The sequence below is a fragment of the Artibeus jamaicensis genome, unplaced genomic scaffold (assembly GCF_021234435.1).
Source record: "Artibeus jamaicensis isolate MK-2021 breed Jamaican fruit bat unplaced genomic scaffold, CSHL_Jam_final contig_956, whole genome shotgun sequence".
Lineage (NCBI taxonomy): Eukaryota > Metazoa > Chordata > Mammalia > Chiroptera > Phyllostomidae > Artibeus > Artibeus jamaicensis.
Window position 1 is genome coordinate 2,560,718 of NW_026522021.1, and position 15,590 is coordinate 2,576,307.

Consider the following 15,590-nt stretch of genomic DNA (forward strand, 5'->3'; position numbering starts at 1 on the left):
TGATCAGGATGCTCACAGAATTGGTTGATTTTGGCTGCAAATGAAAAATGAAAGGTGAAAAAATGAAAGGCTACACTAAATGAAATGAAGAAAAATGCACAGGGAACCAATACTGATGGAAAGAAAACTGGGACTCAAATCAAGGAAGTGGACCAGAAAGAAGAAAGAAACAACCAAACAGAAAAAAATGAAGAGACAAGAATTCAAAAAAAAAAATGAGGAGAGGCTTAGGAACCTCCAGGACATCTTTAAATATTCCAACATTAGAATTATAGGGGTACCAGAAGGGGAAGAGGAAGAGCAACAAGTGGAAAACTTATTTGAACAAATAATAGAGGAAAACTTCCCCAATCTGGCAAAGAAAATAGACTTCCAGGAAGTCCAGGAAGCTCAGAGAAGGTGGACCCAAAGAGGAACACACCAAGGCACATCATAATTATATTACCCAAGATTAAAATGAAGGAGAGAATTCTAGAAGCAGCAAGAGGTAAGGGGAAGGTCACCTACAAAGGAGTTTCCATCAGACTGTCAGCTGATTTCTCAAAAGAGACCTTACAGGCAAGAAGGGCTGGAAAGAAGTATTCCAAGTCATGAAATGCAAGGACTTACATGTTAGGTTACTCTATCCAGCAAAGCTTTCATTTAGAATGGAAGGGCAGATAAAGCGCTTCTCAGATAAGGTCAAGTTAAAGGGGTTCATCATCACCAAGCCTTTATTATATGAAATATTAAAGGAACTTATCTAATAAAAATAAGATAAAAATATGAACAGTGAAAGGACAGCCAACTCAGTTATTAACAACCACACCTAAAACAAAAGCAAACTAAGTGGACACCTAAAACAGGAGCTGAGCCACAGAAATAGAGATCACATGGAAGGTTAGCAACAGGGGAGTGGGAGGAGGAGGGGGCAGGGAGAAGGTACAGAGAATAAGTAGCATAGATGGTGGGGAGAAAATAGGCAGGGGGAGGGCAAGTGTAGTGTGGGAAATGTAGAAGCTAAAGAACTTATAACACATGGACATGAGCTAAGGGGGGATGGGGGTGGGAGAGGGTGTGCAAGGTGGAGGGGAATGAAGGGGGGAAAATGGGACAACTGTAATGGTATTATCAATAAAATACATTAAAAAAAGAAGAAGAAAATTTAGCACACCCATGCTAATAGCACTTTTTACAATATCCAAGAGGTGAAAGTGACCTATATCTCCATCAGTGGATGAATGGATAAACAACATGTGGTACATGCATACATATATACATACAATAGAATATCATTTGACCTTAAAAAGAAATAAAGTTCTGATAGATGTTATGACACGGAAGAACTTTGAAGATATTATATTAAGCAAAACAAGCCAGTCACAAAAGAACAAATGCTGTATGATTCCACTGATATGCAGTATCTAAATAGCCAACTTCATAGAAACAGGAAGTAGAATGATGGTTTCCAGGGGGGAAGGGGAGGGAGCAATGGGTACAAAGTTTTGGTTTTGCTAGATGAAAGACTTGTGGAGATCTCTGCACAACAATGTGAATATACTTAACACTACATATGTAAAAAAGTGATTGATGGTTAAAAAAATAAAAAAGAACATTGGGGTGTGTAGGTTCTTTTGAATTAGTGTTTTAGGATTCTTAGGGTATAATCCCAGCAGTGGAATTGCTGGGTCAAAAGGCAGTTTCATTAATAGCCAAGTGCTAGAAGCAGCCTAGGTGCCCATCAGTAAATGAGTGGATCAAAAAACTGTGGTACATTTACACAATGGAATACTATGCAGCAGAAATAAAGGACCTCCTACCCTTCACAATAGCATAGATGAAACTAGAGAGCATTATGCTAAGTGAAGTAAGCCAGGCAGTGAAAAACAAATACCATATGATCTCACCTATAAGTGGAACCTAATCAACAAAATAAACAAGCAAGCAGAATAGAACCAGAGACATGGAAATAAAAAACAAACTGACAGTAACCAGAGGGGAGAGGGGAAGAAAATAATGGGGGAAAGAAGGGAAAGAATCATCAAAGAACATGTATAAAGGATCCATGGACAAAGCCAAAGGAGGGTAGGATTGAGGGTGAGAGGTGGAGTTGGGTGGGGCGGGGGAAAGTGGTCGTGGGAAAAATGGAGACAACTGTATTCAAACATTAATTAAAAAATGATAAAAATAAGTAGAAAAGAAGAAAATTTAATCCAGAAGGAAGGTATGGGGTTCAAGAAGCAACATTGAGCAAAGAAGCTGGTAAACATGTTGGTAAATCTAAATAAGAGTTGAGCCCTGGCTGGTATAGCTCAGTGGATTAAACACGGGCCTGTGAACAAGAGGATCAAGTTCCCAGCAGGGGATGTACAAGAGGCAACCATACCTTGATATTTCTCTCCCTTTCTCCTTCCCTTCCCCTCTAAAGTAAATAAATAAAATCTTAAAATAAACAAATAAATAAACAAGAGTTGAGTTAAATATTCTTTCTGAAATGCAGAGAATGAATTAGAGGCGGACAAGCCTAGAGGCAGAGATAGTAGGATGGCATTCCATTAATTCAGTTTTGAACTATGGCCCCTTCTAAATTCCAGGGACAGTATCTGCATAGGTGGTAGGTCAATAAGGTGGTCATTGAAGGAGATGTCAGTGATGATACCCAAGTTTTTTTGGCTGGGATCCAGGGTGGATAGCAGAGTTGGTCATTAAAATGTGGGAAATGTAAGCAGAGAATTGCAGATTGCTTGTTCAAATCCCAGCTTCTCCATCCGCTAGCTGGTCGACCTTGAATAAGTTAAGTTCCTTAGCTTCTCTATTCTTCATTTCTCTACTTTGTAATAATAGTACTTATACCAAAAGCTGTTAAAAGGGATAAGTGAATCAATAGCCACAGAGACTTAGAATATCCCTCATTTATTAAGCACTGAATAAATATTAGGGTACAAAATATTAAGTTGGAAATCTTGGCTGGAATTTTGAACAATGTTTTAAGACTATATAACACAAATGACATTCTAAAGTGATTTGTTAGTCTGAGATGCATTACTTCAAAGGAAAAGCAAATTATGTCACTCTTAAACTGTACACCCATGTCAAAGTTTTATAAAATGACAGAGTTGTTGGAAATCAGAGAGTGAAAGGGTTATCCTGGGAGAGAGACTACCTTTGGAAAGAGATGTGCTGTTAGTTCTCCCCAAGACAAAGGCCTGAGGGTGCTGCCTTCTGGATCCAGAGCCTGATGAGAGGAGCTCCAATGACTGACTCCTGCTTGATACATCAAAAAGGCAAAAGACAGCATTCCCAGGCAATGAATGGAGGAGATGTGGCTGCATTGAAATAGGCCTGCATGCCCCGTTTGTTGGCCCTAAGGATGCGTATACTTCCTGTGGACCAGATGTGAGCATGCCCAGGAGAGAGCTAGTGTGAGTTTATTTTATGTTGTGCTTAACAGAATCCCCTGGAGAAGTGAATAGGCTTCAAAGGTTAAAAAGAAAAAAGAATCCATTTGACAAACTGTCAAAAAAGATCAGATCACTTAAATGGTGAAAGAAGTCTATCCAGCTGAACTTAGACTCCTCAATGACAATATTAAGTGTTAGAAAACAGTGGAATGATGCCCCAAATAGCCACAGGGGCAGAATCAAGAACTGAGGTCCCCTCCGACTCTTCTCCTTGAGGAGGGCAATGTTGGCCCTGGGAGCTGCGACAGAGTAAACAGATCCCTCACTCTGCACTTGTGAGTTACTCTCCCACCCACCCACCCACCCACCTGCTCTCCCAGCCTTGCCCCTTACCATTCTTTGGAGGGGATCCTGGCTCTAGCTATGCGGCAAGAATGGGGATGGGGGCAGGCATCATAGTTCTCATTGGGCCAGGAGGAGAGGAGATGGGCTCCTGGAGTTGCAGAAGGTGCATGGAGCAGATACCCCATTGTGTTGTGGGGAGAAAACTGTGCTCTTTCTCCCAGCCAACAGGAGAGGACATCCTGAGATAAACTTCAGGATATTCTATCTGTTGTTGGTGGCAAGCCCTCACTCATGTTGGAAACATGCTGAAGTCATTGCCCCCTTTCCGACGATCTGAAAAGTCCTGTTTCAGTTCAGTTAGGACACGTACCCTCACCCTCAACAACAGAGTTATTCTCCACAGCCCATTCTTTAAAGGCAGGGCTGCCTGCTCCTCCAGCTGCAATTCTTTTACCCTTCACTAAGGCTGCCAGGAATGAAAAGGGGAGGGGGAGAGGTGGGCGGTGGCAGGAGGCAGGACCTAGGGCAGAGCTGGGACCCTGTGAGCTCTGGCCTGAAGCTGATTCTGTCTCCTCCTGCTGCTGGTACTTCTGCTCAAAGCTGCCAGGTGAGTGCTCATGCTGGGACAGGGGCAGCTGGGATGGCAGGGCTGGGGGTCAGAGGTGGTGGGGGCTGCTTGGAGCTCTACACTGCTTCCATCAACTCCAATGTGTGCACCACTGACCTGGGGGTATTATTAAAGTTCAGATTTAATTGGCCAAGCTGGGATTCAGCCTGAGTCTGCATACATGGTGATGCCTGTTCTGCTTCACATGGACCACACTTTGAATGAAAGAATCTAGAATGTTTTCCAGGCCAGGTGGGGTGGGATGGGACCAGTGAGTGGGATCCAGCACTGTCCTCAGTGGACATCCTTCAGTCATACCCTAACTGTCTGAGATGAATTCTGCCATTGATGGAATCCTGAAAATTTTCTCCAAAAGAATAGATGCTTAGAAAAAATTCTTACCATAATCATGATGGAATTTAAAAATCTATCTACATATTTGAACTCTCGGCTTTCCTCCCTCTCCCAACTATTGAGCTCACAGGTATTGCTCCCCTGATTAAAGTCTTAACAGGGCTCAGATCCAACCAATTTTCTCCCAGATAGATTTATCTGCAAACTATTTCTCCAGTCCTAGAAAGAGGTGTCCCTTGAGCTGAACTTTGCCAGTAATGCTTAACCCTTAGCTCCCTAGGTCCTGAAGTTCACCCTGGGTCACTGGTCCCGGTGGATGGAGCTGCAGACCTGTTTATAGGAGGAGGGTGTGGGTCTCAGAGAATGAGACAGGTGCACTGGGGACTGCAGGAAGAGAGTGGGGGTGGGGAACCACAAAGTCACAGGAACTCAGGGGATGAAGGAGGAGGGACTGTGTTTAGGCTCTGGCCTATAGGAAACTCCCTTTGGTCTGCAGACTTTGGGAGATGGAGCACAGTTTTGCCTGAATACGAGACCCAGGAATATGTAGAATAGGTATTGTTTTGGTGATAACAGCCATGGGGCCAAGGACAGGAAGGTCACTCAAAATTAGATATGGGGGCTCCAAACTAAGGGGTTGTTAGGCAAGTTCTCTTGTCCTCCGTTTTCTTCTGTCCCTTCTAAACCGCTAAAGCTCTGTGGTGAGCTCTGGAGACCCCAGTTCAGTTCCTAGAGCCTCGCAGAGGACATTTGTGTGTCTGGCTGGGTCTTGGGTGGGCACAGTGCAGAGAGAAGAACTAGAGACTGGGCCTCTGGGAACTAATTAAATTCCCAACACTTAAAATATGCCAGGCCTGCTCTGTGTTAAATTGCAGTTCTGCTGGGAATGTGCTGGAAGTCTTTAGAGGAGGGGTGTCAAACTCATTTTCACTGGGGGCCACATCAGCCTCGTGGTTACCTTCAAAGGGCCGAATGTAATTTTAGGACTGTATAAATGTAACTATTCCTTAACTAGGGTCAAGGATCTTGGTAGAAACAAGGTGCCAGGCCAGGTAAGACAAGGTGGAGGGCCAGATTCAGCCCTTGGGACTTGTGTTTGCCACTTGTGCTTTAGAGGATGCTGGGCCTGCACTTTGAAATGAGGAGGCTGAGAGCAAAACTTGAAAATTGACCGTACTAGAATTCAGTCTGATAACACTCCAAGAGAGCCAGAACAGAAATCCTCAAAGCCCCAGAGCTGCCTCCCCAGGTTAGATCCCCCAACCCCCTACCCCTGACTTATGAGGCAGGGAGGGGCTGCAGGCATCCTCACTGATGGGACTGGTTGAAGGAGCATTCACGACCAGCATGGAAATGGGTGGATTATCATGTCCCACTCAACAAAAGCCCTTGGAGATGCTCTGGTACAGACGTCTTGCCTTACAGAGACAGAGCTGGTAACTGAAGCCATCAGTGGAGAGATAATGGACCGGTGCTACCCTAAAGCAGTGGTTCTCAACCAGGGTGAATGTGACCCCCAAGAGACATTTAGAAATATCTGGGGACATTTGTGGGTGAGAGGGAAGTGTGCTACTGGCATCTAATGGACAGAGGCTTGGAATGCTGCTAAACATCTCACAACACACAGGACAGCATCCCCTGTGCCCCCAAACAAAAATTATCAGGCCCCAACTGTCAAAATTGACAAGGTTGAGAAACCTAAAACCAGCATTGGACTTGATCTTCTTTTTGATATTTCATGGAGCTCAGTATCTCTCCAAACAAAATTTAATTAAGCATTTTTTAAACGATTATGCCATTACATTTGTTCTATCCCCTCCGTTCCCCTCCACCCTGCACACCCCTCTGCCACCATTCCCCCCACTTTAGTTCATGAACACGTGTCTCAAGTTCTTTAGATTCTGTATTTCCCCTACTATTCTTACCCTCCCCCCTATCTATTTTCTATCTACTGTCTATGCTACTTATTTTCTGTACCTTCTCCCCCCTTCTCCTTCTCCCATTCCTCTGTTGCTAATCCTCCATGTGATCTTCATTTCTATGGTTCACTCCTGATCTAGCTGTCCTCTTAATTTGCTTTTGTTTTAGGTGTGGTTGTTGATAACTGTGAGTTTGCTGTCCTTTCACTGTTCATCTTTTTTATCTTCTTTTTCTTAGGTAAGTCCCTTTAACATTTCATATAATAAGGGCTTGGTGATGATGAACTCCTTTAGCTTGACCTTATCTGAGAAGCACTTTATCTGTCCTTCTACTCTAAATGAAAACTTTGCTGGATAGAGCAATCTTGGTTGTAGGTCTTTGGCTTTCATGACTTGGAATACTTCTTTCCAGCCCCTTCTTGCCTGTAAGGTCTCTTTTGAGAAATCTGCTGACAGTCTGATGGGAACTCCTTTGTAGGTGACAGTCCCCTTATCTCTTGCTGCTTCTAGGATTCTCTCCTTCATTTTAATCTTGGCTAATGTAATGATGATGTGCCTTGGTGTATTCCTTCTTGGGTCCGACTTCTTTGGGACTCTCTGAGCTTCCTGGATTTCCTGGAAGTCTATTTCCTTTGCCAGAATGGGGAAGTTCTCTTTTATTATTTGTTCAAATAAGGTTTCCCTTCATGACTGTTCCTCTTCCCCTTCTGGTACCCCTATAATTCGAATGTTGGAATGTTTAAAGATGTTCTGGAGGTTCCTAAGCCTCTCCTCATTTTTTTGAATTCTTGTTTCTTCATATTCTTCTGTTTGGTCATTTTTTCCTTCCTTCTGGTCTACTCCCTTGATTTGAGTCCCAATCTCCTTTTCATTACTGTTGGTTTCCTGTACATTACCATTCATTTCTATTAGTTTAGCTTTCATATGTTTCTCTAATTTGTGACTAAAATCCACCAGTTCTGTGAGCATCCTGATCACGAGTGTTTTGAACTGTGCATCTGAAAGTTTGACTATTTCTTCATCACTTAGATTTATGGGCTCTGGGGCTCTGAGTTCTTCTTGAGCCATGTTTTGGTCTGTTTGCGCCCATTAAGTATGAGGAGTGGAACCTTAGTTGTTTACCAGGGCGGGGCCACCCAGGTTGCTGGTTTGTATTGCTGTATGTGGGGGCAGGGTCAGAGAGGGAGCAATGGCGGTCCTCTCGCCAAGTCTGTCCCACCGCTTGCCCCAGCCTGTTTATTCAAGCGGAAATGTGCGAGCCTGCGGCCCTGCGCTGTGTGGTCTCAATGCTGGACTCTTCACTGGTTTATCTGCACACAAATGCTCGACCGACAGCAGACAGCCAGCCATGCCTCTTCCCTGTGTCTGCCCGTAGCTGGCCTGCACCTGGGATCTGTGCCTTTGGCTGCTTGCACACCACCCGGTCAGGGATCTTTTTGGCCAACCCACTCTGCTGCTGGTTTCACCCCTCTTACCGGTTTAGCTGAGCATTTCGTTGTTTTCGGACTCCGTATTGTCGATTTTCTGTGTGGTTTTGTTGCGTTTATTGTTGTTTTTAGATTTGGTTGTGTGCGGACACAAGGTATTTCTACCTATGCCTCCATCTTGGTGGAAGTTCTCTCATTAAGCATTGATTGGGAAACTGTTTCTTTCCCCTGGGCACTTCACTAAATGCTTGTTTTCATCCAAAAGGTAAACTAGTGTTTTTGTTTTACTGTTGTCTTGATTTTTGAATTAGAAAATAGGTTTTGTTTCCTTATCTATTTGCCTTTTATTATTTTCAACTATTCTCTTCTTCTGAATTCTGAAAAATTACCCAATGTACTTTTAGCACCACAGTTTGATTTTCCTCAGAATCTGTCCTATTGTCTTCAACACAGATTTTAGTTGTGCTACTGACCACATTTCTCCAACTCTATTTCTGGTTGGTTTATATGTTTAAAAATCTATTTACTGTCATTTTTGAAAAGTCTTGGCAATGAAAGTAGATAAATCTCTATCTTCAATTTGCCTTCTTTACTCATGAGGACAATTTTGCATCTTTCTAAAGGCTGAAGTAGGTTTCTCCTAAAAATTTTAACCCAATTTTATAGAAATTTCATCACTGACGTACTTCTGAGTCTTCACAATCTATGATGAGGGTAGAAAGATAGGGACTGAGGAGCAGGCAGAGAGTCAAACTCTTGATTTCTAGTGGCTCAAAATATGGTTTCTTACAGTCAGTGGATGGGGACATATTTCTTTGGTCAAATGGAACCTTTGGAAGCATCTTAATCCATCCCTGCCAGTTGTACAGAAGTGACTGTTCTGCCTAAGTTTTCCCATATGGCCTGTTCTTATCTACAGTTTATGACACTAATGCCCATTTAAAATTGTTTTGTGCATCTTTGTGAGTATTATAATTGGAAAGCTGATACAGTACAAATTAAGCATGTTTCATTTGCTGCCGTATTAACTTAGAAATTCAGGTTATTACTACTAGAGTTAAAGGGGGAAGACCTAAGCAAGTTCATAGTCAGGAAATAAGGGTGGTATGAGTTAGAGGAAAGGTAATTTAGGGATCAAATCCTTGAAGAATCCAAAAAGGAGAGACCCAAAGACACAGATTTGGAAGGGAGAACAACCTTGGACAAGAGTAGGGCCACTTCTTTTTCTAAGATGCTATAGAAAGAAGTGACTATGAAGATAAGAGAAGTGGTAGCTATGAGGATTCACCTCACAAAGTTCCTAGTTTCCCTGTAGAATAAGAGGTTTGTGTGGTCTTGTAAGAGTGAGGGGAGCCAGGAGTGTAAGAGTTTGGGTTTAATGGTGATGATTAGAAAAAGTGACTGGGCACTGAGGAAGACTGCTAATTGGAACAAAGATAAAGAGGACAAACTGGGCTGTTAGCACAACGATATTTTCTCCAGAGAATTGAGGAGTTGCTGAAATCTGTTCCTAATCATGACGACCTCTTACCGTAAAGGAGATATGAGCCCTAGGAACAATGGCAGAGGAGAATAAAATTTAAAATTTTTTTCAATCAATCCTGGCTTTGACCAAACCCCATTACATTTAACTAGTAGATTCTGCTGTGTTTTATTTTAAAAAGTTCTCCTTTTTTTAGGCTAAAGAACATTAGACTAAAGCAAGCCTTCAGACGTACTCTCTTCACTTGTTCCCCAGGGAGCCCCCTAACCTAACCACATCTCAGTTTTACTTTGTGGTAGAAGCAGAGGCCAGCCCAACACACCTGTGAGTATCTGAGGGCAATGAGCCAGAGAAAAGCAGAAAGCAAGAGAATGCACTTTTTCCACAAGTTCAGCAATAATTTTGTTCAGATGGTGTTGACAATAGCATCAGAGCTGGCAGACATCACTTGGAGAAGTATTAGTTCTCAGAGGACACTGGTCTCTTACTATTTAGCCTATTTAGGGTGGGAGGGAAGGAGGGAAAAAGGTGAGACAGACCCTGGTCTCTACCCAACACTGAGAGTTGCTCTTCACTGCAGTGGTGAACAGAGGACAGAAGAGAGCCACACCCACAGTTACTCGCAATTATTATTTTACAAAGATGACTCAGTATATGAATAGGTGAAATCAGAGTTTTAATATTTGATCAACCAGATCCTTGGAGAAGAGCAAGAAAACTTATGTTACCGATCTTTGAAGTCAGAGTGAAAAGGTGGCCTATGGCCCCCCCTAAAGGACTGTAAGCAACACATCTATATTCATCATTGTCCTGTGCTCCCTAACAGGATGTGTGGCAGGTTCCTGAGGTGGCTAGTGGCTGAGGAGAGCTGGCACTCCACCCCCGTGGGGCGCCTCCTTCTTCCCGTGGTCCTGGGCTTCCGCCTTGTGCTGCTGGCTGCCACTGGGACCGGGGTCTATGGCGATGAGCAGAGCGAATTCGTCTGTCACACCCAGCAGCCAGGCTGCAAGGCAGCCTGCTACGATGCCTTCCACCCCCTCTCCCCACTGCGCTTCTGGGCCTTCCAGGTCATCTTGGTGGCTGTGCCCAGTGCCCTCTACATGGGTTTCACCATGTATCATGGCATCTGGCATTGGGAAGACTCGGGAAAGGTGAAGAAGGAAGAGGAGACCCTGATCCAACAAGGACAGGGCAGCATGGATGCCTCAGGGGCTGAAAGGCCCAGGCTGCTCTGGGCCTATGTGGCACAGCTGGGGGTGCGACTGGCCCTTGAGGGGGCAGCCTTGGGGGGACAGTACCATCTGTATGGGTTCAAGATGCCCAGCTCCTTTGCATGTCGTCGGGAGCCTTGCCTTGGCAGTATAACCTGTAATCTGTCCCGCCCCACTGAGAAGACCATTTTCCTAAAGACCATGTTTGGGGTCAGTGGGCTCTGTCTCTTCTTTACTCTTTTGGAGCTTGTGCTTTTGGGCCTGAGGAGATGGTGGCAGGCCTGGAAGCAAAAATCTTCCTGTTCTGATGTCCCAACTTCAGAGAGCACCAGGAAACACAAGGAACCAAATGATAACTTCCCAGTGGTGGAATCAAAAGACCAATTCCAAACAGCAGGTGAGAAGGGCACTGATGTCCTTTTATTCTTCTTTGTCTGATGCTTGTCCTGATGATTCCCTTCAGTGGATCTCTTCCCTCTGGGAAGTACCACTCCCACATGTTACAAAGTAGAAAAAGGTGAAGGGATTATGCAAAACAGACCAAACAAAAAACACTCATAGACACAGACAAGGGCATAGTGATTACCAGAGGGAAAAAGGGGTGGAGAAAGGTAGAAGTGGGTATAGTGGGCCATAAATGGTGATGAACTGACTTGGGTTGTGAATACGCAAACAATATACAGATGCTGTATTATAGATTTGTACACTTGAAACCTATGTAATTGTATAAACCAATATCACTCCTATAAATTCAATTAACAAAGTAGAAAACTAGGTTCTAGGTAGATGTTCTGACCTCTGCTCCCAGCCAAGCCCCAACCCTGTCAATATGATGACTCTTTCTGATAAACCATCACCAGAGTGCTCTTCCATTGACATCTCTTCCCATGTAGAAATAGTCTCAGCTTCTGCTTGATTCTCTACTTTGCAGAGTTATAAAGACACCTGGCTCAACTCTGAAGAAAACCCTATGACTGGATCTTCTCCCCAACACCCAGTGAATGGGGATTTACCTCTGTGATGAGTTAGAGGCTGTTGAAGCATATTTAAGGGCTAGAGTGTGCCATGCTGCTTAAAGCATTTCCCTGAAGAACTACTGCTTGTGCCTTCTCACCAGAATTCTCTGGTGCCAGCATCACAATTTTATGGACTTTGTTCCAGAGTCAGCCAGCAGAAACCTCCATAAAACCATGCCTCTCCTTTGTCCTGTGCAATAAAGATTGATTACTGTTGGTGTTATTCTTGTTGCTAAAGACAATCCTCCTTCCTGTCTCAGTGACTCTACTTATCTCTCTCCTGTTGTTCCACAGTCTCTGCTCCCCCCAAATTCAAAGTCCTGTAACCCTGAACACCCACAGTCTTGCTGCATTTGTCTTATCCAGAACCTCTGGCCTTCTAAGCATATGTAATGCAGTGTCCAGCATTTATATGTAGATTAGATTTATTCAAACACGTGGCCACAACCTTTAGGAAGATTACTGTGAATTCAGAGGATTATGTCCCCTGGACCACTGACAGCTCTGATTTCTGCTCAATTCTCAATCTCTTCTTGGTTCACAGCAGCTGCTCCATTGGCTCTAGCACAGCAGCACCTTATATGTGGTGTTAAGTCCCTACTTTTTAAACTCCTATCCCTCATACCACACAGACAAGCTAGAAGAGTTCTAATGCTGATTCAGGGGTAACAGGGATGTTTACATCATAGTGTGATTGGGAGGTAATTTAAAGGTGAATGAACAGCAGGTTTCTCTTTTGAGTCTTTCTGTCATTTCTGTCCAAGAGTGTTCTGGCCTCCCACCTTTCAGCAGAAACGCCTCCCTCCTCAGTTCTTCTTGTCCCTGAATTCTCAATGAAGAGTAGTTACCTAGTTTTGTTTTCTCCTCCTCGATCCTAAATTATCCCCAAGTAAATTAAGAAGGCACATCCCTAAGGAAAGATATTTGGTTTTCCAAGAGACACTTTGGCAACAACTAGTAAAATAAGAATTTTTCTTTTTGCTATATAAGTGTTTCATAAAGAATTGCTTATCTGCTATAGCCAGAGCCCAGCCAAGTGAGAAAGAAGAGAAGAAAGCCAATGTCATCGCTTGTTATTCCTCCTTGATAGTATCCCTTTTTTAACAGCTTTATTGATACACACACATACGTATATATATTTCATGTGCCATATAATTCATCCAACTATAGTATACAATTCAATGGCTTTTAGTATAGTCAGAGAGTTGTGCATCCATTAACACAAACAATTTTAGAAAATGTTCATCAACTCAAAAGGAAACCCTATGAGCCTTAGATATTATCTCCAAACCTCCATAACCCCAAACATTGCTTTGGCATCCTTGTTGAAAATCAATTGCTTGTAGATATATGAAAATTTTTCTGTATTCTCAATTTTATTTATGGAGGAGAGAATGTCCCATATGTGACTGCTTTGGATCCTTAAGCTAGATCCAGCTAGATTTGGACCAGAACAGAGATAGCTTCCCATAAATTCCCTCAGAAAATATCCAATCAACCCCTATTCTATACCCAAGGCATGCTGGTTCCTGAAACAGGGCTTTGCTCTATGCTGGACAAGCATATAAGATGTTTCCCCCCTCTCTGTGGCTGGTCACACCCCAGTACCACTATCCTTCCTGCCCTGTGCTAGGAAGCCCTTTAGTGCCTGCCACATGGCATGGAGGATATCCACGTTGTCCTGCTGCTGCCCAAGACATGCCTCATGTGTAAGTACTTTTTAAAAAAACTCTTGATGTAATCCTGGAGTTGTCAGCCTCTTTCTCCAGTCTCTTGGCCCCAGGAAATTTTCCTAATACAATTCCATTGATGTCTATTCTATCCTTATGCCAGTACCACGTGTTTTGATTACTGTAGCTTTGCAACAAATTCGAAATTGGGAAGTGTGAGTACTTCTACTTTGTTCTTATTTTTCAAGATTGCTTGGCTACTTGGGGTCCCCTGTAATTCCAGATGAATAAAATTGTGAATCAGGGTATCTCAATATTTTCAGTAAAGAAGGACATCCATTTCAGGAGTATGGTAGGACTGAAGACATAGGACTTTAATAAGACATAGGTCCTCATTTCTGTCACTAAATACACAGGCAGACAGACATACAGACACATACTCACACTGTCCCCTCACAAACACTCATGGCAAACATTAGTAACTGATAAGAACATTTCCTCCTCAGTCCATATTAAGACTCAGAAAGACCCAGTTTTTTCTCAATATAGCATCCCAATTTGTGAAAAATGAACTTCTTAGTTGTATAATTTAAACATTTTAAAACTAGGTATGCTATAGGACTTTTATCAAAAACCCCAAAACAGAAATTGTGGAAACTCCCTTTCCAATCATTTAGTCATACATTCAGTAAATACTCATTGAGCAAATCATGGGAAAGGCAGTGTCTGATATTGGGACACAAGAGGAATTAAAGACTTCATTCATAAGTAAAGGAACAAAGTGGGAAGAATAAACAAAAAAGAAAGTACCTCAGAAATACAAGATCGAAAATCCATTAAAGAGGAACAGATAATTCCCCGAAGTAGGCAAGTATATTATTTGTTGAAAGCCTCAATGGACATTCCTTGGGATAGCAAGATGGTCACTGTCTTCAAGCTGGGTACCAAAAGACAATGTATCTGTGCTTCTGAATCTTAACCATTCCCACTTAAAAAACTTCATTTCTTGTCACCCATTCTCCAGGTGCTATTAGGTCTTTCACAATGTCCTCACAACAGCTATACTACTCTCTGACTATTGCTCTCACATCCTGGTCTTGATCCTATCAAAGAAGAGGATCAGAAGCTGCTCCAGCACCAGAAGCTGCAGGATTTGCTCCTTTCCAGCATCTTAGACGACTGCCACTCACAGCAGATCTCCCAGAGTTGGCTCAGAGCATCTTACAACCTTCTGGGAATTGAACTACCTAAAATTTGACTGATGGAAAGTCAAGTGTGGAGAAGACCATCTAACTCTAGATTCCTTCCCCTAACTTAACTACTAGAACCCCTATCAGCATGGGGTGAATGTGCCCCACGTCCTCAGTATGGACTTCCTCTACCTAGAGTTTCCTATGCTTGGTAAGAAAGAGGGAAATCAGGGTGGCAGGAGATGGGGCTTAACACTCCATCTCGTGCTTGCATCATGGAAAGCTGGCTCTCAAGTTCCCTGGGCTTCAGAGAGTCGGTGGGTTTTGTGGGGGTGCAGGATATCCTGCTTTTCTAGGAACTCAACTAGACCTTGGAGTTGGAGCTGAGAACAGGTTCCTCTCCCTGGAGCATGAAACGGAAAAAAAGGGGCTTCAGGGACACTAAGCCTAAAGGGCCTAGTGCCTCATTAGCCCCACTCCAGGCCCAGCTACATAGATACCTCTAGTCCTTCAGGAGGGCCCACAGTGCCCTCCTAGATGCAGCTTGCCTAGGACTCCAGCACTTAAATCACCAGGTCAGCTTGCAACTCTTAACCTCACCTCTTAAACCTGATGATAGCTAAGACATTTGGAAAGAGAAAATTCAACTGCAATGGTCAAAACCAAGCTGGTTTCAAAAAATTTTACTTATAATACATGAATTTGGCAGAACAGCAGGTTACAAAGTCAATATCCAGAAATCAAAGGCATTATTGTATACCAACAATGAAACAGCAGAAGCAGAAATCAAGAAAATAATCCCATTTGATATAGCAAAAGGAAAAATAAAATATCTAGGAATACACCTAACCAAGGATGTAAAGGACCTGTATGCAGAAAACTACATAACACTGAAGAAACATATACCATGTTCATGGATTGGAAGAATTAACATTATCAAAATGTCCATACTACCCAAAGCAATTTACAGATTCAATGCAATACCTAT

General features: G+C 43.0%; 1 protein-coding gene across 1 annotated transcript; it reads left to right on the forward strand.

The window, feature by feature from the left end:
• Window positions 1-4,289: 4,289 nt before the first annotated feature.
• On the forward strand, window positions 4,290-11,164 carry LOC119041612 (gap junction gamma-3 protein-like). Its single transcript, XM_037134981.2, has 2 exons — window positions 4,290-4,332; window positions 10,342-11,164. Exon 2 carries the CDS (start codon window positions 10,343-10,345, stop codon window positions 11,162-11,164), a length of 822 nt encoding a protein of 273 aa, XP_036990876.2. The 5' UTR covers window positions 4,290-4,332; window position 10,342.
• The last annotated feature ends 4,426 nt before the right edge of the window (window positions 11,165-15,590 follow it).